This window comes from Falco punctatus (genome assembly GCF_963210335.1).
Source record: "Falco punctatus genome assembly, chromosome: 4".
NCBI classification, from domain to species: Eukaryota; Metazoa; Chordata; class Aves; order Falconiformes; family Falconidae; genus Falco; species Falco punctatus.
The window spans coordinates 30298533-30318791 of record NC_137583.1 but is presented as its reverse complement, the minus strand read 5'-3'; the positions used below and the strand labels follow the sequence as shown (position 1 = coordinate 30318791).

At 45.1% G+C, this 20259-nt stretch overlaps 2 protein-coding genes across 2 annotated transcripts in view; one reads left to right on the top strand and one right to left on the bottom strand.

Moving 5' to 3' along the window:
• The window catches only part of AMZ1 (archaelysin family metallopeptidase 1), a 25391-nt gene extending 8793 nt beyond the window's left edge, over positions 1–16598 (top strand). Inside the window, exons 4-7 of the mRNA XM_080382435.1 lie at positions 546–674; positions 1017–1180; positions 2518–2694; positions 6366–16598. Coding sequence (XP_080238561.1) covers positions 546–674; positions 1017–1180; positions 2518–2694; positions 6366–6935 — 1040 coding nt within the window. The 3' untranslated portion in view covers positions 6936–16598. The remainder of the gene's footprint in view (positions 1–545; positions 675–1016; positions 1181–2517; positions 2695–6365) is intronic.
• The window catches only part of GNA12 (G protein subunit alpha 12), a 41371-nt gene continuing 37012 nt past the window's right edge, over positions 15901–20259 (bottom strand). The window contains exon 4 of the mRNA XM_080382449.1: positions 15901–20259. Coding sequence (XP_080238575.1) covers positions 19690–20259 — 570 coding nt within the window. The 3' untranslated portion in view covers positions 15901–19689.

Sequence of the window (20259 nt, the reverse complement as noted above, 5' to 3'; positions counted from 1 at the left end):
CAGAGCCAAAGTAAATTACTGGCTGGCTGGCACAGGTGGGGAACTCACCGGCCTTTCATGTTAGGAAATTGGGTTCAAGTGTCACGCAGCTCCCCAGGGAAATGGGTTTGTCAGCTGCCAAACTCGCGCTGCACGAATATCCATCTGGGACAAGCTGTTTGCAGGTACCACAGGCAGCACGTGCTCGGCACAGACCCAAGGCTGCAGCTATGCGGCTGCTCTGGCTCAGGTCTGAAATGCCTGTAGGGGAATTCTTCTACTTCTAGGTGCTTATTTCCAGGGGTTAGTACAGAATTCATCTACATCTCTGCCCTTAGCTCTGCTTTGTTTTAACTCTGTGCTCAGCCCCACTTCCAAAGTCAGGTCTGTGTGTACTCTTATTTGAACGGTCGGGCTACACAGCCGTGATTCTCCATCCAAGATGCTGAATCCAGCAGCTCTGCCCACCTGTGGCTTGGATTACATACTCCTCCCCACAGTTCTGTCTCTTGCATGCCTTCCAGGGATGCTTCATTTTAATCAACATCTCTCTTGTATTTGTCCAGATGGGGTCCTGAATTTCTTGAAGAACAACAAGCCCATGGATGCCCTGTGTGTCCTTGGACTCACTCTGCTGGACCTTTACCCATGTGAGACCTGGAGCTTCACATTCAGCAAATTCCTGCCAGGACAAGGTAGGGTTGGTGTCCCATGATCTCCTAGCACAGCATGTGAATAAGGCAGCACTGTACCCAAAAGCCTTCCCTGGGAGACTGGAATAGCCAAATCTTATCCTTAACATCTTATTCACTTCCTGAGGAGAGGAACTAGGTTTTCCCAATTTAAAATTAGGGGAGTCAGGGCTCCTGACCTGGACAAAGGTAACTGAGGTGCTACAAACCTTTTGGGAAGTGGGTCTTATCACAGCCTGTGTGCTCGATGGGGCTGTGCTACAACAGCTTTCTTGTCATGCTGCCTAAGGTGAGAGACAGTTGTAAGAGAGCTGATGCCTAACTTGTATGCACCTCTCTTCACAGAAGTGGGAGTCTGCAGCTTTGCCAGATTTTCTGGGGATTTCCCCCAGGCTGGCTGCAGCAGCTTGAACCCACTCACGCAGAAGGAATGGTTGTGCGAAGTCAGCAAGGAAAGCAGAGAGCGGACACTGCCGTTCAGCGCCCAAGAGATGGTCCAATGCTGTAAGGTAGGACCAGCAATCTCCTGCACCCCGTAGTTCTTGCCATGTGGGGTTAAATATTTCAGGCCTGGGCATAACCCGTGTCTCAGCCCAGTGAAGCAGGCATGAGGCTCTGCTCCCAGAAGATGCAGACAATCACAGCCAGGTCCACACACTTAAAGCAGTCCTAAAGAGCTGGTATTTCAGTGCACCACACAGACAGCTCTTACTCCCCTTGCTGCAGGAGCAAACCATAGCATCAGCTGTATAGCGAGGCTACAGGACTTACCTTACGTCACTCACGGAGCAACCCTGAGACAAAGACTGCCCAGCTCCCAGGCTCTCGTTTGTCAGGCGATGCATGTGCAGTAGGATCTGATAGCCGGTAGGGTGTATGGAGGTTAATCAGAACATCTAGCAGTGCTGTGTGTTAACTAATGGATGGCTGGGGAGGGGTGACTGTGTCTTCCTCAGACACTGGTATCCGTAAGGGCAGAGGATCACTTGCCAGACCTGCTTACATGGATGGATGAGAAAAATACCTTAGAGTTCGCACGTACATTATATACAGATGCCCTTAAACCCCATTCATCTCCAACGCATCCTCTTCACGAGTGCTGTCCTCCCTGACGCCAGGATCTCCCCTGTGCCCCCGTGTCAGCTCTGCTTCCAGTGTTTCTCCTAAAGCTGGCCCGGGCAGAGCAGCTGCACCAACGCCTTTGATGCCATTTCTCCCTGCATCCCCTGGTATCTGCTCAGGTTTTTCTAGTGTGAGGTCTCTTCCTGTAGCAATTTCAGGTGATGTTAGGTGGCAATGGGAGGAGGGGGGGGAATCCTCCATTCTCAGTCTTTTCATGGTTGCCAATTCCCAAAGCAGTCATGCTTGGCCAGCTGACTCCAGCTTGGATTTTGCTTTGGCACAAATATCAAGAGCGTCTGCTCTGGTAGGACACAGATCTATTATTGCCAATAGCTTCTTACAGATTTCTCACACGGATTGTGCTGCTCTTTTCAGACCCCAGAGGGACTTCAAACACAGAGACACAGACACCCCCCCCCCCCCCACCCCCCTACTGCTCTGGACTTGTTATCTACAGGGTCTTCCCACAGCTGCTTCTAAACAACACATCCACGCTTCCTCCTCCACCACCATACAAATGTGGATGTTGGGTTACCTGGGAAGAGGGGAGCCACGTTCTCCTTTCATCTTGGGAAAGCCTGGGCTGGAGCACTGGCAGGGCTGAGCAACAAGTCAGTTATAGACTGTTGGGGAGCAGGGGAGCTGGAACAGCAGAGAAGGAAGAAGAGGGGACAGTGGAAGCAGGAATGACCATGCACTGCTGTGATTCTTGCTTTCCTGAAAGGTGACCTGCCACGAGATCTGCCACCTGATGGGGCTGGGGACCTGCCGCTGGCTGCAGTGCATCATGCAGGGCGCGCTGAGCCTGGACGAAGCCCTGCTGCGGCCTCTGGAGCCATGTCCCATCTGCCTTCGGAAACTGCAGCATGTTGTGGGCTTCAAACTCGTTGAGCGCTACAGGGTGAGAGACAGACCTGCCAGCCCTCCCTGGGGCCGGGGGACATAGCAGGGAGAAGAGCGGCTCACTCCAAACCACAGCGTTCGTTACACGGGCGCGTCAAACGCAGATGCTTGCAGTGCGAGGTGCTGAGAAAGCAAGGTTACACCTCACAGGGGTGGGTGCTGTACACACAGTCCGTGACTAACGTAGCACTTCATGTCAGCTCTAGGGCTTTTGGCTGTTCACAACAAGGGATGGCGCAGCAGTCCGGCCACGTTTTGCTGCTCCTGACAATGAAGTGGGGAGGGCAGGCAGGTTTCATGCCAGAGCGGCAGCGAGCACAGCCATTCCCACATCTGTGCCCTTTCCTATGTGCCACCACAGTTTTCTGGCTCTCAGGGGCTGCTAGTGACAGGGAGAAAATACTAAGTGCATACTTTGCTGCAGTTCCTCTGTTTAAAAGTATGAGAAAAGATCCCAGATTATTACCCTCTAATAAGTGGAGGGTCCCAGACTCATCTTTTTTCTCTTCTCTCCCATCTGTAAAACTGCTAACACCACATTTAGACAACACCAAAAATAGTGCTAAGGTGCCCTTAGCTCTAGAAAGGGTTTTCTACCTCTGCTGTCTAAAAAGCAGGATTTGGTAGCCAAACGGCTGGTAGAACAGAAATAATGTCATCGTTCTCACTTGGCACTCTGTCTTTTCCCTGATTATAATTTCTGTCTGACACACATCATGTTCAGAGACAGGATTTTCCATAGCTGCCTATTTTAAAGTCTGTGGGTTATATTTGTAACAAGATATGTGCAGAATGAGAATGGGGATGCCTCTAGTTTCATTCAGCTTGGAATGAGACACACGGAAACATGGCAAAGGACTTGGGGGAACTCAAATTTGTGTGGTTTTGCTGCTTGCCTGTGTGTCTGCGGCAGTGTTAGACCTGCCTCTGACTCCATGGCTGTTTGGTCCCTGCTTCTAAGAGGTGCTAAAATTGCCCAGGCTACCAGAGGAATAAAATCTGGTTTATTTAAACACCCAGACTGTTAGCATCCCCCTATTTCTTTCTAGAAGAGAACTGCCATCAGCATTAAGCTTTTCTAGAAACATTTTTGCCTTTACACCTGCAGCAAATACTGTAATTGGCTTAGCATCCCCTGGTGACAGTGAACACAAACCTTAAGAAAGGGTACACTTGCCAAATAGCACATCTGCTTCCCTGACAAGGAAAAGCTCATCTAGATATAGTACAAGCTGGTATAAAAGAGTTGTGATAATCTCTTTAAGAGGCTTTGCTATAGCATTGAGAGGAAATATAAATGCCAGAGATGAATTAAATAGTTAAGGAACCTGACAGAAGAGAGCATAAAGCATTTGGAGACAATGTCAGAGAGCAAAGTTACTTGTTAAGCATGTTTTGAGAGGTCGTGGCTGGCCAAGCCCAAATCTGAAGTCACATTTCCCTTTGGAAAACTAGCCCAGATCCCCACCTGCCACATAACGGCCCCAGACGCTCATCATAAACACAGGAAATGCCAGACATAAAGCTGTTCCTTGCCAGGAGCAGGTAACGCTGCTGATGTCTGCGCCTGAGACACGGTGATGTGCAGAGGAGCATGTGGGACAGGAAACCAGTCCTTACACAGGAGGAAGAGCCCCTCAGTTTATTTATCTGAGTTGCAGTCAGAAACACTCTATTTTTTCATCACATTTGCTTATTCCAGCGTGAGTCATCTTGAAAACTGAAAGCAAACCCATTCTCATGGTGTTTCCCCACCACAGCCAACATTTCCACCTGCTGCTTCTGCAGCATCCCAGGCTGTTCTGCACATGGCACCTGGGTCAGTGTGCAGCGGCCACATTGCAGAAGAAAACCGTGCTCGAGCTGCTCTGAGAGGCTGGGTTAGCTACACCCTCACCATGGTGTTAATTGCAGCGTGTGCTCTCGGGCGCAGTGTGGCTGCCTTGCTGCTGGGGATCACAGCGCTGCCACGGCAGAGGGAGTTGAAAAACTTCCAGTGCCAAACCTGGAGCCTTTTGATGGGTCAGACAACAGGTTTCATTCTTAGTGACTTACCTGGGGTTGAGCATCCACTTCAAATGCTCTTGCCTGCAGGTAATCCAAACCCATGAAGGGGTTAATTCATTTCTAGTTAATTAGGGGAACACAAAAAGAGGCTGTAGCCCTGCAAACCCTTCCCAAATTCAAATCAATAAACCACTCAAAGGATGACAGACAGGAAAGATCTTGGGGCTTTGGTAGTGATCTTGAGTTGCTCATCCCCTCCTTTCACCTTACCTAATCCAAGTGTACTGTTTGCACATCCTTACCTCCACAGCTTTTTCTCTTCTCGGGAACTGGGTTAAGTAGCAGTTGCGATTCCTTCCCAGTTTCACTGCTCCTGGGAATTTTAAGGGACATAATATCATGGGCTGGTTGCAGCTTTCAAATAGCTTTGCTGTCCCCTGCCCTAGCCCAGCTCCTATTGCAGCTTCTGGTGCCGCCTTTGTTTTTTAAACGGGGAGGGGAGGGCTACTGAAGGTGGGATGAGGCAGGAAAAAATTGTCCCTTTACATTTTTTCTTGCCCCAGAGGAAGGGGGCAGGGTGGATTAACTTAGCTGAAAGAGTCCATTTTATTCTTGTATGAAATTCTTCCCTGAGGCTTCATGAGCAGACTGAAATGAGAAGCAGGGCCGATTTCTCCCACCCACTCAATTTGAGCTCTTTATCCTTTCTGTCACTTGCCTGAAGAGAGAGCAGTAGGGGAGGGAAGGGGGAGGGAGCAGCGGCAGAACGGAGCTTGGTGGGGCCGTGGGGCTGGAGACATGCCCGCTGCTCCAAGGCACAGCTCACCCCACGCGCGGACCCAGCGCAGCCACATCGCAGGTTCATGCTCTGTCACCGCCGTTTCCTAAAGCAACCGCAGGGCTTTGCAAAGGTATCAGCTAGGAGCTGCAAAAAGTAAAAAGAAAGAAATAGGCCACAAGGGTGTGAAAAAGCTGAAAAACACACCAAACACCCCCCTCAGACACCCCCCCAACACGTGCCAACAAGGCAGACAAGGAGATCACTTTTTATCCAGGGATGACTGGAGCATTGCGATTCATTCCCCAAAGCATAAGGAATAAATGTGCCAGAAGCAATCCGTTACATGGTAGCACTTAATATTTAAAAAGGAAATTGTCTCAGACATTTTCCTTTCATGAATTCTTTCCTGGAGCCCAGCCTTCCCACTTGTGCATTTCATCTCGAGAGGGTAAGAGCTATTCTTAGGAATAAAATGCACGTTACCCCAGGAGTTAACACCACTATGAAACAAAATTCTTCACTACTATCTCAGGAGCTTTTACAATGACACAGCTTCCTCCAGAGAGGCACTAGTTTGGCTCTCATGGAGATCACCCCCACACAGCAGGGAGAGGGTTTGTGCTGTTTTCTCCTGCCATCCTCAAGAACAGGGCAGATACAGCCCACATATGACTGCAGGCAGCTCTGCCACAGACACAGACTCCAAAAACACAGGACAAGAGAAAGCCCCTGCTCCACAAGGTAGCCATGAGCTGCCTGAACCCACCTGCTGGAGAGAGGACCATAGCACCTGTAGCTGAGGCACCCAAGACAAACATTGGGCAAGGTGTACCTGCTTTCTCTCACTCCCTAAAACAAACCTTTTTTCCCTCTCATCGCAGAAGCTCTATGCTTGGACACAGACGGTGTTGTCCACATGGCCAAGACAGGAGTCAGCAGACCTGTCCACCTCGGAGGACATCCTTCCCTTCAGCTCAGACTCTGGGATGTGCTGCGAGAACGACTCCGAGGCGGTGAGCTCCTTGTCCGAGCCGCTGACGCCAGACGCTTGCAGCCAGGCCCTGTCCCTCGGCCAGGAGCTGGAACAGGACGAGCGCTCGTGTTCGCCAGCCGAGGAGCACAGCCAGCCCCAGCTCACCGGGCTCCCCAAGTGCACAGATGTCATTAAAGATTACGAGCTGTGGCTGGAGATGTGCATCGCTGCCCTAGAGAGGAACGTCTCCGAGGAGGAGCTGGCTCAAGTAGACCAGACCGTGGATGCCCTGGCTAAGTGGGAAATGTTTACGGGACAACTGCCCGCTATGAGGAAGGCCCTACCCTTCGCTAGGGACAACACCGGGCTACGGAAAGTTCTCGGAGACAAATTTTCCTCCTTGCGGAGGAAACTGAGTTCCAGAAAACTGTCCAAAGGGGAATCATCCCCTCATCGCTGGCGGTGGGAGGAAAACTAGGCTGGGTCTGCCTTGGGTTGGGCCAGCTTTGCTCCCATAGCTTTGGTTACATTACTACCCTGCTTCTGACCTTTCTCACCACAACTGCCCACAGGAATAAAAGGTGTTTCTTTTTCTGAGATTGCTAGATTATTTTTGATGTGATCAGTTCTTCTCTGAGGCTTTTTCCTGTGCTGGTCTAAGAGGCAGTGCTACTCCAAACCCACACCAAGTCCTATGTAGGCGCTTGTATTTTCTTGCCATAGTTCATTCGGTCTAAAGTCAGCTGGGAAGAGGTCCCTGCTAAACACTAAACACGTTCACAGAGAAGCTAAATATGTTCACATAGAAGCTTGGGTCATCTGAACGCACAGATGTACATTAAACCAGGGCAGCTCTCCCCTGCGCAGAGCTCCCCGCTGCTCAGCATTTCAGCCTGAAGCACAGATGATACTCTTCCCTCTCCTCTCCCCCCATACCAAATGTTCATCTCCGTTCTGGTGGCTGCCCCATCAGCTGGAGGTTGTGCTGAGGGCAGGAGTGCAACTGAGGCTGACAGACACACTAGGAGTAGTGGGGGAGACAGCAGGCACAGAGTCAGCGAGTAAAGCAGAAAGATCCCTGGCAGCTCCTCTGCCATAAAGAACAGCGTTAGCGTGATGACTGTCTTTTGGCGGACACTTGAGGGGATGTCCTGAGGTGCTTCAGTTCAAAGCCAGGCTTGGAGCCACGAGCTGTAACATCTCACATCCTCTGTAGACTGGCACAGGAGAGAAAACCCTTTGAAAACATTCACACACTCATTGACTATTAACTGAAAGGGGGGAATTACACATGCATTATTCTCTTTCTGCCTTGAGAACTTAAAACCCTGGTCCTCTCCCTCTTCTCTGTTCCCTAAGTCACCCACTCACCAGGAACCGGTGCCGTGCTGGCTCCAGGAGCTGCAGAGCCCGTCTCCCCAGTGCTGGGGCATGCTGTTCCTCTCTGGCTATTTATAGCCGGAGCTCAAGAGGGCAATGGGTTTGAGCTCTGTAAGAGCAGCAGGCTGGGGGAAGGCTCTCTCCAATCCCAGTTCACTCAGACCTCAGCACTGATAACGCGCTCTGTGGCTCACAGCTACGTGGCCGTGCTTTGGTTTTCTCCCATCCAAAAATATCAGCAGGCAGGACTGGGTCCAGTTCAGCTGGAAGGAGAGAGGGTCTAACCACGCAGTAACCCTGCAACGCATTTTTGGGGCAGGAAGGGAGAAGATCAGGGGAAGACGTTTGAGAAAAGCTTGAGATGGACACATGCAGGTGAGCAGAACAGATGATCTCGTAGTAAATTCAACTGGATTTGAGAAACACAACTGACTTCACATCCGCATGATTCATAAGGGGAGAAAAAGGGAGTTCTGGCTTCGGGACTGATGACGGCAATTCCTGGAAACATTTTTTCCAGGCTGCGCGCCTGGCCTGGGCGCAGGCGCTGTGCGGCGGAGCCGCTGCTGCCGCCCTCTCCTGGCAGCCTCAGAGGCGGTGGGGTTCTCATCCAAGACATTCTTCCCAGCAGCAGAAATTTTCCAAACTAATCCTGCTTGAATTACAAATCCATGTACTGCCCCATACTTGCTCTGTTGTTGCCTTAACAGATTTACTATTTTAAGCAAGAGATTACATGCTGTCCAGCCTTGTTCGCTCTTGCTTCTGTACTGAACCATTACGCTGAACTTTAGGAACTTTCCAGAAAGGGGCCATAAACTCTGGATGACAATATTGCTTAAGGGAAATGGGCAGCCTTCTATCACAACAAATCCAAAGACAACAGAGAAAAGGGGTGGCACAGAAACACACTCAACTTCTGGCAGAAGTCAGCGATGGGGAACCTCCCTATGTGATGCTTGACGCATGTTCGCTCTGTTGTGAAAGCATGAATTTCTGCCGGAGAGCTGTTGATTACCAATAATGGGCATTTTTGACAGCATCACTGACAGAACCACCACTTACCAGCTCAGCTTGTCCAGAAGTGCTCCAAGTAAAAAGTAAATGAGCACGGTAACTCGCAGCTTCACCTACTCGCATAGGCAGCTCAGCAGGGTCCACAGGCAATATGCGACTTTGCAGTGAAAGGCAGAAAGTAGCTGAATACACTTTTAAAGTTCTTGAGCAGCTGGAGGAGAGAAGATCCATGCACTATTACACCACAGGTTTTTGTTCATGCAAGAACACTTCCGTGGAGCTAGCTACTCTTCACCTCAGCAAAGGTTTCCAGCACTACTGCTGTACATTACAGCGCAGTGCAACATTTTGTCCCAGGGTCTGAAAGTACTTAAGATCACAAAGTCTAAGAAGTAAGGAGGCAACCTGCGTCACAGAGGAATAAAGTGACTGGCCAAGGTTACACAGAAAATTAAGGTGATAACCAGGACTAAAGCACAAAGGTGCAATTCCTACTCTTCTCTGCATGTATCAGAGTTGTAGAGGGGCAGAAAACAGCTGATGGGAATTAGGAGTAAACCAAATTGAAGGTAAACCCCTAAATAAGATTTCCTGCATTTTAAGCAGCAGGTTTCCAGGGAGGTAACTTGGAAAGGTATGGGAACAGGAGCGTAACTTTCAGCTAATGAGCTGCCAAGCTGTGAAACAAATACAGATGAGATACTTGGGAGTCATTTTAGAAGGTCAAGCTGCATGATCAACCATCTGCAAGTAGTAGGGTACTCTATATATAAATGCACCCCCCAGAAGTTACTTGCAACTCAGCAGCCAAGATCGGAGTTGGTTACAAATGGTCCAGGAACAGAGTTTCAGTGCGTAGTAGGCAGCGGGCAGGAGAACCTGGGTGTTCACTGTGCAGTACATCAGCCACAGTTTGCTGAGCCTCCTGCAGGAAGACAGGCAGTGAAAGGAACTGGGCACCCAGATGGGAAAGGAGGCAAGTCCCAAAGGGCAATGGTACCAGTAGGCTGCTGAGGCATGGCATCGGGGCTCTGGCTGGCAGCTGTGGACACAGCGCTGTTCCTCACCAGGAGCAGGTAATGCTGCTGGTCTGCAGCTGAGACCCAGTTACAAATACCCCCCCGCCCCGGCCCCGCAGCCCTTGGAAGGCAGCGCTTTCGTTTCTCTGGCTCATGACCTGTGGGTGCCTTGTTGTGACAGGCAGATTATCTAGAATTGAACCCTGCCCATGACCTGCCTTCGGAGATCCTCCAGCAGAACCAGGCAACTCCTTCCTGAAGCTGCCGTCTCCCATGTAACAACCCCTAAGGCAATGGGACAACACAGATTCGCACTAGACTCATCTGGCTCAGAACAACCCCCAAACCACACCATCCTGTGGCTACCTGGAACATCTTCCACTATCAAAGTAAATCCCGTCATACCCTTTCTGCCTCAAGCTCAAAGATACTTATTTTGAAGAGACTTCTACAAGTCTATAATCCTGAACAGAGCAGAAAACAGTCTTTTAATAGCTTTACGAGCTCATAGAGACAAATATCTTCTCCCAAGAATAAACAGAACATTCCACTCCTACACTTAAAACAAGAAGTTGCTGTAATTGAAGGGACTGGGGGTACAACACAACTGTCCAGGGAAGAAAAAAACAAACAAAATCCCCTCAAATAGCCCCCCACTCTTTGCTAGTTAGGGGTGATATTGCCCACAACTAGCTAAGGTGGGAGAGGATAAACCAGTGTCTTCCACAGACATTTATCCACCAGTATCCAGCACTTTTCAATTTAAGAGTGGATAGCACCACTTCCCTCCCCTAAAACCCAATACTTTTAACTGAAGTCTGTTTCTGCTGGGCTAAATGGAGGCTTTAAAGGAAAGATACTTTTTGTAAAAATCCCTACATACTCTTCCTAATAACTCTTCCTCCCTTAAGACCACACAGATTCCCAAGATGCCAGTCAGTCTTGGGGAGAGTGGCAAGAAATTTGATTAATATTTGCTAGTAACTGAATAAACTTCCTCCATGGTCTGTACAAGATAATGAGATACCAGACTGGAGCTAGAAACCACAAGATTTAATTTCTCTCCTCAAAGAGCTGTAATGAACATTTAAATGTTACTATAAGCACCCCAAACCTTATGCCTTGTACACTTTAGCAAAAATACAAGTTATGCCCTGCCAATGTTGTACTTTAGAGAAGCCTCTCCCTGGGGAACTAGTCATGTTTTTTTCCCTTTTACCTTCAGAGTGCTGAATTACTGAAATTACAGAAGAGACACTCTAGTAACAGGTAGCCATGCTGACCTAGGGAAGAGAATTCAAAGTTAATATATTGAGTTTAGGCTGTCCCTGGGGTACAAGCATTCTTCAGCACTGAAAAGACAAACCTACCTGCAGAGCCAACCGCCTCAGCCTCTGCTCTTACGGGGCAACATCTCTGCAGCTGAATTATGAAAGGGACATCTTTGCTGTATGAAGTGAGATAGTTTGAGATACAGAAATATTGGCAAGTATGGAAAAATAGTGTCACTAAGATACCCTGATTCAAGCCTCCTTCCGTGTGTCCCAAACAAAAATTTAAATCCCACTGAAACTGGTGCTGTTTAAGTGCCTGCTCACAACTGCTGACTAGGGAAGGACTGAGCTCAGGTAGGCACTCCAGTGACAACACATTTCTTATTTTGATTAAGTCTTTGGAGATTCAGCAATTCAGATACCACAGAACTTCAATACAAACCAACCAAACTCCAGCCAGCTTTAGAGCAGGCAGAACTGACAACTTGAAATAACCCCTCCTTTGCTGCCTGCTGGTAAAGCGTCTCAACCACCTGGCATGGCCCTTGTTTTCAACACCAATGTGCTCCAGCAGATATTGCCAGAAACAGCTGTTTCTTGCTCCAGTGAGAAACCTATTAAACTTTTTCTGTATGTTATCTTGTAGCTCTGTAATTCACTGGAATAATTTGGCTCAGGAAAGGGCTAACACTTGCTTTCACAGAGCTGACCAAAGAGGTCACTTGTAGCTGCTGCTGTTGCCTTGACTCTCAGATTAGAAAGTACCTGATCACACCTGGAAACCTCCTATTAGTACATACTGAATTTTCAAGTCATCTGCCCTCATTTTCAGAGATGCCGAACACTGACAATATGCATTGTTACCTGAAAGTGCTCAGCACCTCTGGGGGGGAAAAAAAAAAACCCATCCCAAAACCAAAACTCAGCCATTCCTGAAAGCTTGATGTAACAGAGGACCTAACATTTCCAGTGATTAGTAAACAGGACAAACAATGCTCCATGAAGTGTTTCAGACTGTGTACCTGCCAATGTAATTGATTAGACGTTACTAGTTCACACAAGAAACAATTAAGGTTTGCCACAAAAATCTGCCAGATGTGACCTTTTGAAGTACAAGCGAGAAAAGGTTAATGAGATTCCTAAGAACTGGAGTTTAAGTTCTGGCACAATTAGTTGATGCCAGGATGGCGATGCCATAAGACAGGGATACCGATGCCTCTCCAAAGGTCAGTGGTTCTACGCCGCTGTAGAAGATACCACAGCACACAAGTGAGTCCAGCAGAGGGGACCAGCACTGGAAAGAAGCAAGTATAGTTCCCATGGCTGTTATCACATGCTATACAGCCGAAGAGGAGTCTCTAACAGGTGTTGCCAACTCAACAGGGTTAATTATTTAATATTTATTTAATATTAATAATTTAAAAATTCTTGCTAAGCTTAAAATAAGCTTAAAATAAGCACAAACTCTAGCTGTGTCTCCCCTTCCACTTCCCAATAGTTCCAATGCCTAAGTCAGCTATGGAAATGCTACAGACGACTGAACTGGAAGTTTTATACAGGTTAATGTTCCACCAGCCTTCAATTCCTGGACAGACTTGGGAAGAATGATTCAGACCAGAACTGGAAAGGTGGGAGATACATAAAGATTACAGAACAAGATTTTATTGCATGGCAGCTGAAATTTCATGCAGCCCATGCTGTAATTTATTCAAAAAGCGGGTCTCTTGCAGAAAATTCTTTAATAAAGCAAAAAACGTCACTCTAGACTCTGTTGAAAGATAAAACCCAAGAAGAACAGTATAACGTCAAGTTTTAATAGATTTATAAAATTCATATATACAAAACAGTAAACTAAGTCACCAAAGCTGTAAAATACACTTTTTACACATCACAATATAATTTTATCTAGTACACAGTTTTCATAAATTGAAACTATTACAGCAAGTAGCTGCTTCTATCATGGATGCTGTTTGGTGCTAGAAAGACACTTACGTGAGCAGTCTGGAACTGTGCTTTTACTTTATGCATTTTTTTAACCTTCTTTTAGTTTGTCACGGTTTTTAAAGTACTTTCCTGTGAATTGTTAGAAAATTAAGGCTAAACTCAGGCCTTCCTTACCCAGTGCAGTGAACTCGTTTAAAAAAAGAGAATGATATTGCATAGTATGTGTGTTACAATGCATAGGCACCAGAGAGCAAGTAAATTGCAGAATAAAAGATAACATTAATTGGCTTCCTAGCTACATGGTTGTGTCATGAAATAACTTTGTGTTTTCAGTTTGCTTTCATACATATTGATCCATAAACACAATTCATCACAAGAGCAATAAATACTAGCCATTTTGTTAAGTGGAGTCTCCGGAAATACTTTTTAGCTTGTACCATCAATTCAAGCTCATTACACATTTGAGGTAACAAAACCTGTACACCGGAAGAACGCACATTATCTCATCATAAGAGAGTTAACGGCTTCAATACAAATGGGAGCTTGAACAGGTTTTCAAACCTCAGTCCACCAACCATGCTTTCCAAGTCTCATGAGCTACCAAAAGATCATTTCTCTTCCACATCCCCCTTCTCCCTGCCATCTTTTCTCAACTTTTGTGCCCAACCACCTGCACATAAGCTCAGCACAAGAGATTGACAGGAAGTACTAGCAGAGAAGCAGCCAGTGTTATCCAAAAATCTATTCCTTCCCTCATAAGATGCTCTCTCAGGTCTTACTTATCAACAATTTTTACTCTCCATCTGTTGCAGTGTTTATTCAAATAATGGAATCAGTCTCCTACCTAGCCGTTCCCCTGGGATACTTCTCACACTCTGGTATCTTGAAGAAAGTTTAGGTAGTTGTTAGAAAGGAGTAAAATGCACTGTCTGGCCAGAGATTTGCATACTGTAATTTAGCAGAAATTGAGTTTTAGCACCCAGTTATGAACAGATGAAGAGAGATTTACAGCGGAAGGGTGTGCAGCTGCAGCATGGGCAGCCTTGCCAGCCTGCTGCTGTTAATTCACAGCCAATAGCTCTCTGGAGTCACTCAAAGCTTTTGGGGTCAACACAGATGGCATTTCACTTCAATAAAGTCAGTCTTCAAGCACCATCAGCTTTTGGGATCTGTCAAGAAAATAGCTCTCCTCTTCTGCTCCCTTCCAACATACTTTGGCTTTTTTACCAGAATGCCCACCTTGGAAGTCAGCACTGCTCTTTATTTCCTCTCCAACTGTGAATATTTTCACATTGGACAGAATGTATGACCTTCAGACATATGCCAAGAGCTGGGCTGTGATACAGTTCACCAAGCCAGGCACAGAACCACTAGCACTGACAATCTAGTACCTCCATACTCCCCACTCATTAACAAAACAAGCATATCAACACATAGATTAACTTCAACACTGCTTTCCAAATGCCATTAGAAAAAGATAAAAATGTCAAGAATCAAGCTAAACCATCCAACCACCAAGATGAGCAGAGATAGCATCACCTGGTGAGTAGAGCAGCAGTTTCAGCTCTAAATATCCTGGCTTTACTCACTTCCATCTATGTAAAAAAAGAATAGTGTTAAAACAAAGAAGTGCCCACTTCACAGCACAAAGCAGAGATCACCCCAGCTAATGACAAAACAGGTAATATTAAAAAGCACTAGGTCTTGTATTGTCTTGGCAATTACTTCCCCACTAGGCTAGACAGTCCTCACCCAGAAGTGTGTGGAGTTAATATTAATTCAGGCCAAGTCTGGCCCAGACCATGCCAGCCTTCCTGATCCATAATGCATGCTCCCTAGAAATCTGTTAAAGACTCTTTTACTCAAGTAGGCACAGATGTTTTATAGTTGCTACTGAAACACCCTACCCACCACTTTGTGTTACAGAATTAGAGTGTACTGAGGTAAAGAGTTAACAGTGCTATATTAAAACCCCTGACTACACCATGTGATTTTATACTAGAAAAATGATATAGAAAAGAAGCTACTATTAAACTTATAAAAATCAACGTAGTTCTCGTCATGAGAGATCAATGTTTGGCTTACATGACAAGCTGCACTGTATGGAGGTGTTACTGCATATTGTGTTTGTGTCTCAAGCTGGCATGCACCAAACTGTCTATGAACCCATAAATACTCCTGAAAATTTGATGACACAAGCAAAGCTAAGTCAGGCGTCAAAACTCCCTACTTGAAAATCAGAGGGGCCTTTTACAGAAATCCTGTAGTTCCATGCAGCAGAATCATTTTTTCCAGGAGAACTAAAGAGGTACGTACTTAGAAAATACTCTAAAATATGAAGTTAATATCCACAGACAGCCATCTAAAGGCAGCAAAGGGCTTTTCTAAAGTTCTATTCTCTGGAAGGTAGTTGCCTGTCACTAACAAAAGCTGCTAGTTTCTTCAGTGGTTCCATGTCTATTCTTTTAATTTCTTTAACTCTACTATTCTTTGCAGATTACAGTAACCAGGACTGGTGAATACCCAGGGGCATGGGGACATGGGAATGAAGGCGGGGGGATCACACACGGACAGGACGGGACACACTTTTTAGATGTGCCACCTTTCATACAAAAAACCCTACTATAGCTATCCTAGTGGAATTACACTTTTTTCTGCTGTGCCATACACAGATGAGCTCTTCCTGCTCCGTTTCACTACACTTTTTTTGCCATTAGCTTCTCCACTGTCTGCTTGGCTGAGGTTCAGGCTTTAGCTGGCTCAGAAAGCCTGTGAACAATCATCTTCAGGAGCTTCTTCATGCTTGTAACATGCCCGGTTCTAGGCTTTACACAGCAGTATTTTTTAAAAATGAATATGTTATCAAGTTAATAAGTCAAATAATCTATGCTGACATATTAAATAAAAGTAAGATCAATTGTTTTTATCAAACTGGAAGCATCTTTGAGTTGTAGTGTAGAGCCGAGGGGCCAGTAATTTACTTTCCATAATGGATATTAATTAATTTTCAACATTAAGAACTATTTAATTCCTTCAAAGTGACAACTCCCTATAAATATGTCACTTAGAAAACTATTCTTCCTTTTTAATTCTAATTCATCTGTCACTTTGTAATGCCATCTAAAAATTATTCAGAGAATGACATCACTGCAATCTGAAGGAATGGTACTGACTGATATGCTATATTAGCTTAAAGCCTGTTTTGAGGACAACAAATACAAAGCAGCATTTGATAAAGGACTCCCATTTAGGTTTTCTACTTAAATGGAACTGCAAGATTACGTAAGTCTCTCTTGCAAGCGCTTCCTCTCTTTGTCCTTGGGAGAGACAACCTGTTTGCAACACCCCATCACTAGCCATTGACCTGTGGGTGTCAGAGGAGGGACAGCAAAAGGCTGCCTTTTTTTTCTTTTTTAAAAAAAGTAGTTATTCAAGGTCTCCATCTGATTATCATCCTGCCTGTGACCCATTTCCTGACTAGCCAAATGAACAATAAGCCTATAAAGAAGAAGAAGAAGAAAAAAATAATGTTATCTCCAGCTGTGTTTACCTGCGAAGTTCTCCAGGATGTCACTTAAAATAAAATTATCTGTTTGTTTCTTGTGGAAGGACTAAGCAACTGACCAAGCCTATCCTGAGATGTTTGTACAACCTAATCTACCTAAATTCTGCTTAGTAATTAACTGATTTACCATAAGAAGATTTTCTGGCTTTATTATACAACAATATACCTTGACAAAACAAACAAACAAAAAACCCCTCAGTTGTGGCAAGAAGTGAAGTGTATTTTGCAGAGAAAGCTGCCACTTAAGTCCTTTTTACTCATGGGCCAAATTCTTTGCAAACTTGAGAAGTGCTTGACTTTTGCAAGAAGTTGTTCCTGATCTTGGGTTCCTGGTGTGAACCATCACTATCAAAGTTTGATGGAACACAGAGCCAAACTACTGATTTCCATCCGCAGATTACAGCATCGTGTTTAGGCCCATTTTATCAATAGAAAGAAGGCAGGCAATAATGGGCCTGAGGTGAGCAAACTGCTTCCCTAAACCTCTGATTTCGTGTGCAAAACTACCATATCATATAAAAAAAGTTATATGCTTGAAGAGCTCAATATGAGATATCTCATTCTGTTTCTTTTTCAGGTGCAGATTTTAAGTTACTTAAAATATAAGTTGCATTATTAAGTCTGCTCAGAGCTTTAAATCCGTGAGGTTACTAAAGATACAAAACCATGGATGAGCATGAAGAGAAAAAGAGAACAGGAAATTGCATGCTATGCCTCCCAGGTAAAACTACAGTAGATTCAGACATAAAACTGAGGTAATTCTTGAGAAAAATACAGTTGAAAGGGAATGTTTAACTCATTTGAGAAAACAAGCATAATACTAACCCATCTAGAAAATCTAGTGAAAGAATAAAGCTCACAGCAAACTAGGAAAAGTCAAGACAACCTAGAAGTCAGATCAGCCCACAACTGCTCCTTCCTTCCTGGTGTCTTCTGTGAAGTGGAAACTACTACCAAGCTCCCCAAGAATACTTCAAAGCTTTGAAAACAGTCTTTAGTCCTCAGCCAAACAAACGGACTAGCTTACAGAAACGCACTTTACGTGATGAGTAAACTTGTTTGCGTTACTGTGTTGAAACATTTACCTTTTCAAATGTAATAGTCTGAAGAGTTTCCCCCCATCTGAATATTAGTCACATAACATTTTCCCCCTTCAAGGTTAAAAATGAATAAATATTTAAACGACAGAGTTGGTCCTGGAAAAAATAAGACTTGTTACAAAGAAGCTAATTCCTGATTAAGTTTGCTCAAATTTAAGCTAGATTTTCCCATCTGCAAATTTTCAGTTGCTTCTTACCTTGACACTGTGCGCGCTACACGGCACTGAAATAGCCACATCTTTCCCACTCTGAAGCCTGCACAAGAAAGCCAAGAGACTGCTACATTAGCAAACTACCCAAAAATACCGATATGAACATCTGCAAGCTTCAGAGGGGAAGAAAGATTCCAGATTTTATCCAAATTAACATGAAAGGACAACGGAACAGGACTTTTTTTGACCACATTTCCCATGGGATTACCAGCTGAAGTAAAATGTTGCTTGTTTTGACATGCCATTACAGGCTCAAAGGGGATATGAACTCCAGGGAATCTGCTGACCTTCTACGGGTACAAACAGCCCTTCAGGTTTTATTCTTGGATAAAAGTCTATGACAAAAATTGCTGTAAACAGTAAACTATGTTTGAAAATTACCTAATGGAGAGCACTACAATGTTGATATAAAAGGCAGATCTTCAGTTTGTCCATGTACCCCACTGTAGAAGTAAAGATCCGATATATCTGTACACAAAAAAGGCACCTGACAGTTAGTTGCACAGATTGAGAGAGCTAGGAAATTAACAGTTCGTATCAACATTATTTATAGCCTCTTGCAATTTTACACACAAACCATTGCCCAAAATGGGCAACTCCAAACTTGAGTGTACTCAGAATTACATGTGCATTACTATAGGCTAAAGATCCCATTAAGACACAGATTAAAGGCTAATTTTACAGCAAGGTCTCGCTGTCCAAATACATCAGTGCAGCTGTAAAACTGGGATCTCTAGGGTGTTCAGTCTTCCTATAAGGTCAGCTGTTGGGAACTAATCAAGCAGCTGCTGTACTACCAAACCTTTGCTTAAGAGTTTAATCAGCTTTCAAACTTTTGAATGTAGATAAAGCCCTGTCACACAAGATACTGAACCTTCACAAACACTGCCAACTGTGGGTGTGAGAACAGTGCTGGATTTCCATGAAGTACATCTCACTTGAGCACCCACTGTGCGGATAGATGGTCAGGTGCTCTAGCACAAGCTGCTTCACCAAGGAAATCCGTTTCCCCATGATGTAATACCCTTCACACATAGTGCAAAATAAACCCTTCTCTGTATCAGTGAGGCCCAAACTTCCCATCCAGTTTACTCCAACATGGGTTTCCTTATACAGTTTTAGACTTTTGCCTCAGGAGACTCATGCAAAACTTTCAGACAAGAGCTGTGCATCAACCTTGATAAGTGGATTCCAGACCATTGGCAAAGCTGAACATGCACACAAGATCTGGTTATATCCCTAAGGGTTAAGACTGGAACTTCCACTAATGTTCTCCAACACAGCTGCCAATCTCATTACATTTAGATTCGTTTGATTGATTCAGCACCTCCAAACTACAAAAAAAAGGCAGTTTGCATAACTAGCATCTCTGAAAAATGAGCACATTCATTTAAAACAACGCATCTTCCATACATGGGTTGTCAGAGATTTCTTTTTTCTAAGAAGGCAGAAGGTGGTTGTGTTATTCAGCATTCCAAACTAGGTACAGAACCTACAACGGCCATGTTTCAGTAGTGTTTCTAGTCCAAATGATTCAGTAGCTAACATCAACATTTGACTCCTTCGGCCTATAGCTCCTCTGTTTGGACTGGCTAGTTTACAGCATTCCTGAGCCAAGTAATTAGCATGGGTCCTACACCACATGCAAGGGCCATAAAGAAAGAATAAAAACTTTGATCTAACCCTCCAGCAAGTTTTAACAGAACATCGGCTGCTCTCCTTCACTGCAACATAATATCCTTCAGATTCTCTTGAAGGATCGTGTCCTTCACAGCATGAAACACAAAGCGAATGTTTTCAGTGTCTATGGCAGTGGTGAAGTGATGGAAGAGCGGCTTACTACGGTTTCTCCTCTTTCTGTCAAAGCACTGCACCAGATAACGTTGAACATCTTCTAGCCTGTGAGGGTCACCTTTGAAGTCCGAGAAATACTTCTTAATGCTGACAGTCTTTACCTTCTCTACAAGAAGATCCATCTTGTTGAGGAATAGAATAATGGAAACATTAAAGAAAAGCTTGTTATTGACTATTGTCTCAAAGATATTCATGGACTCCACAAGTCTATTTGTGCGCCTGTCTTCCATGAGAACCTGATCATATTCACTGGAGGAGACCATAAACAAAATTGAAGTTATTCCATCAAAGCACTGGAACCACTTTTGACGCTGAGATCTCTGTCCACCTACATCCACCATCTTGAAAGGTATTTTTTTAATGATGAAATCATGCTCTACTATCCCCTTTGTGGCTTTTCTAGCCAGCAAAATATCTTGTTTGCTGGGGAAATAATT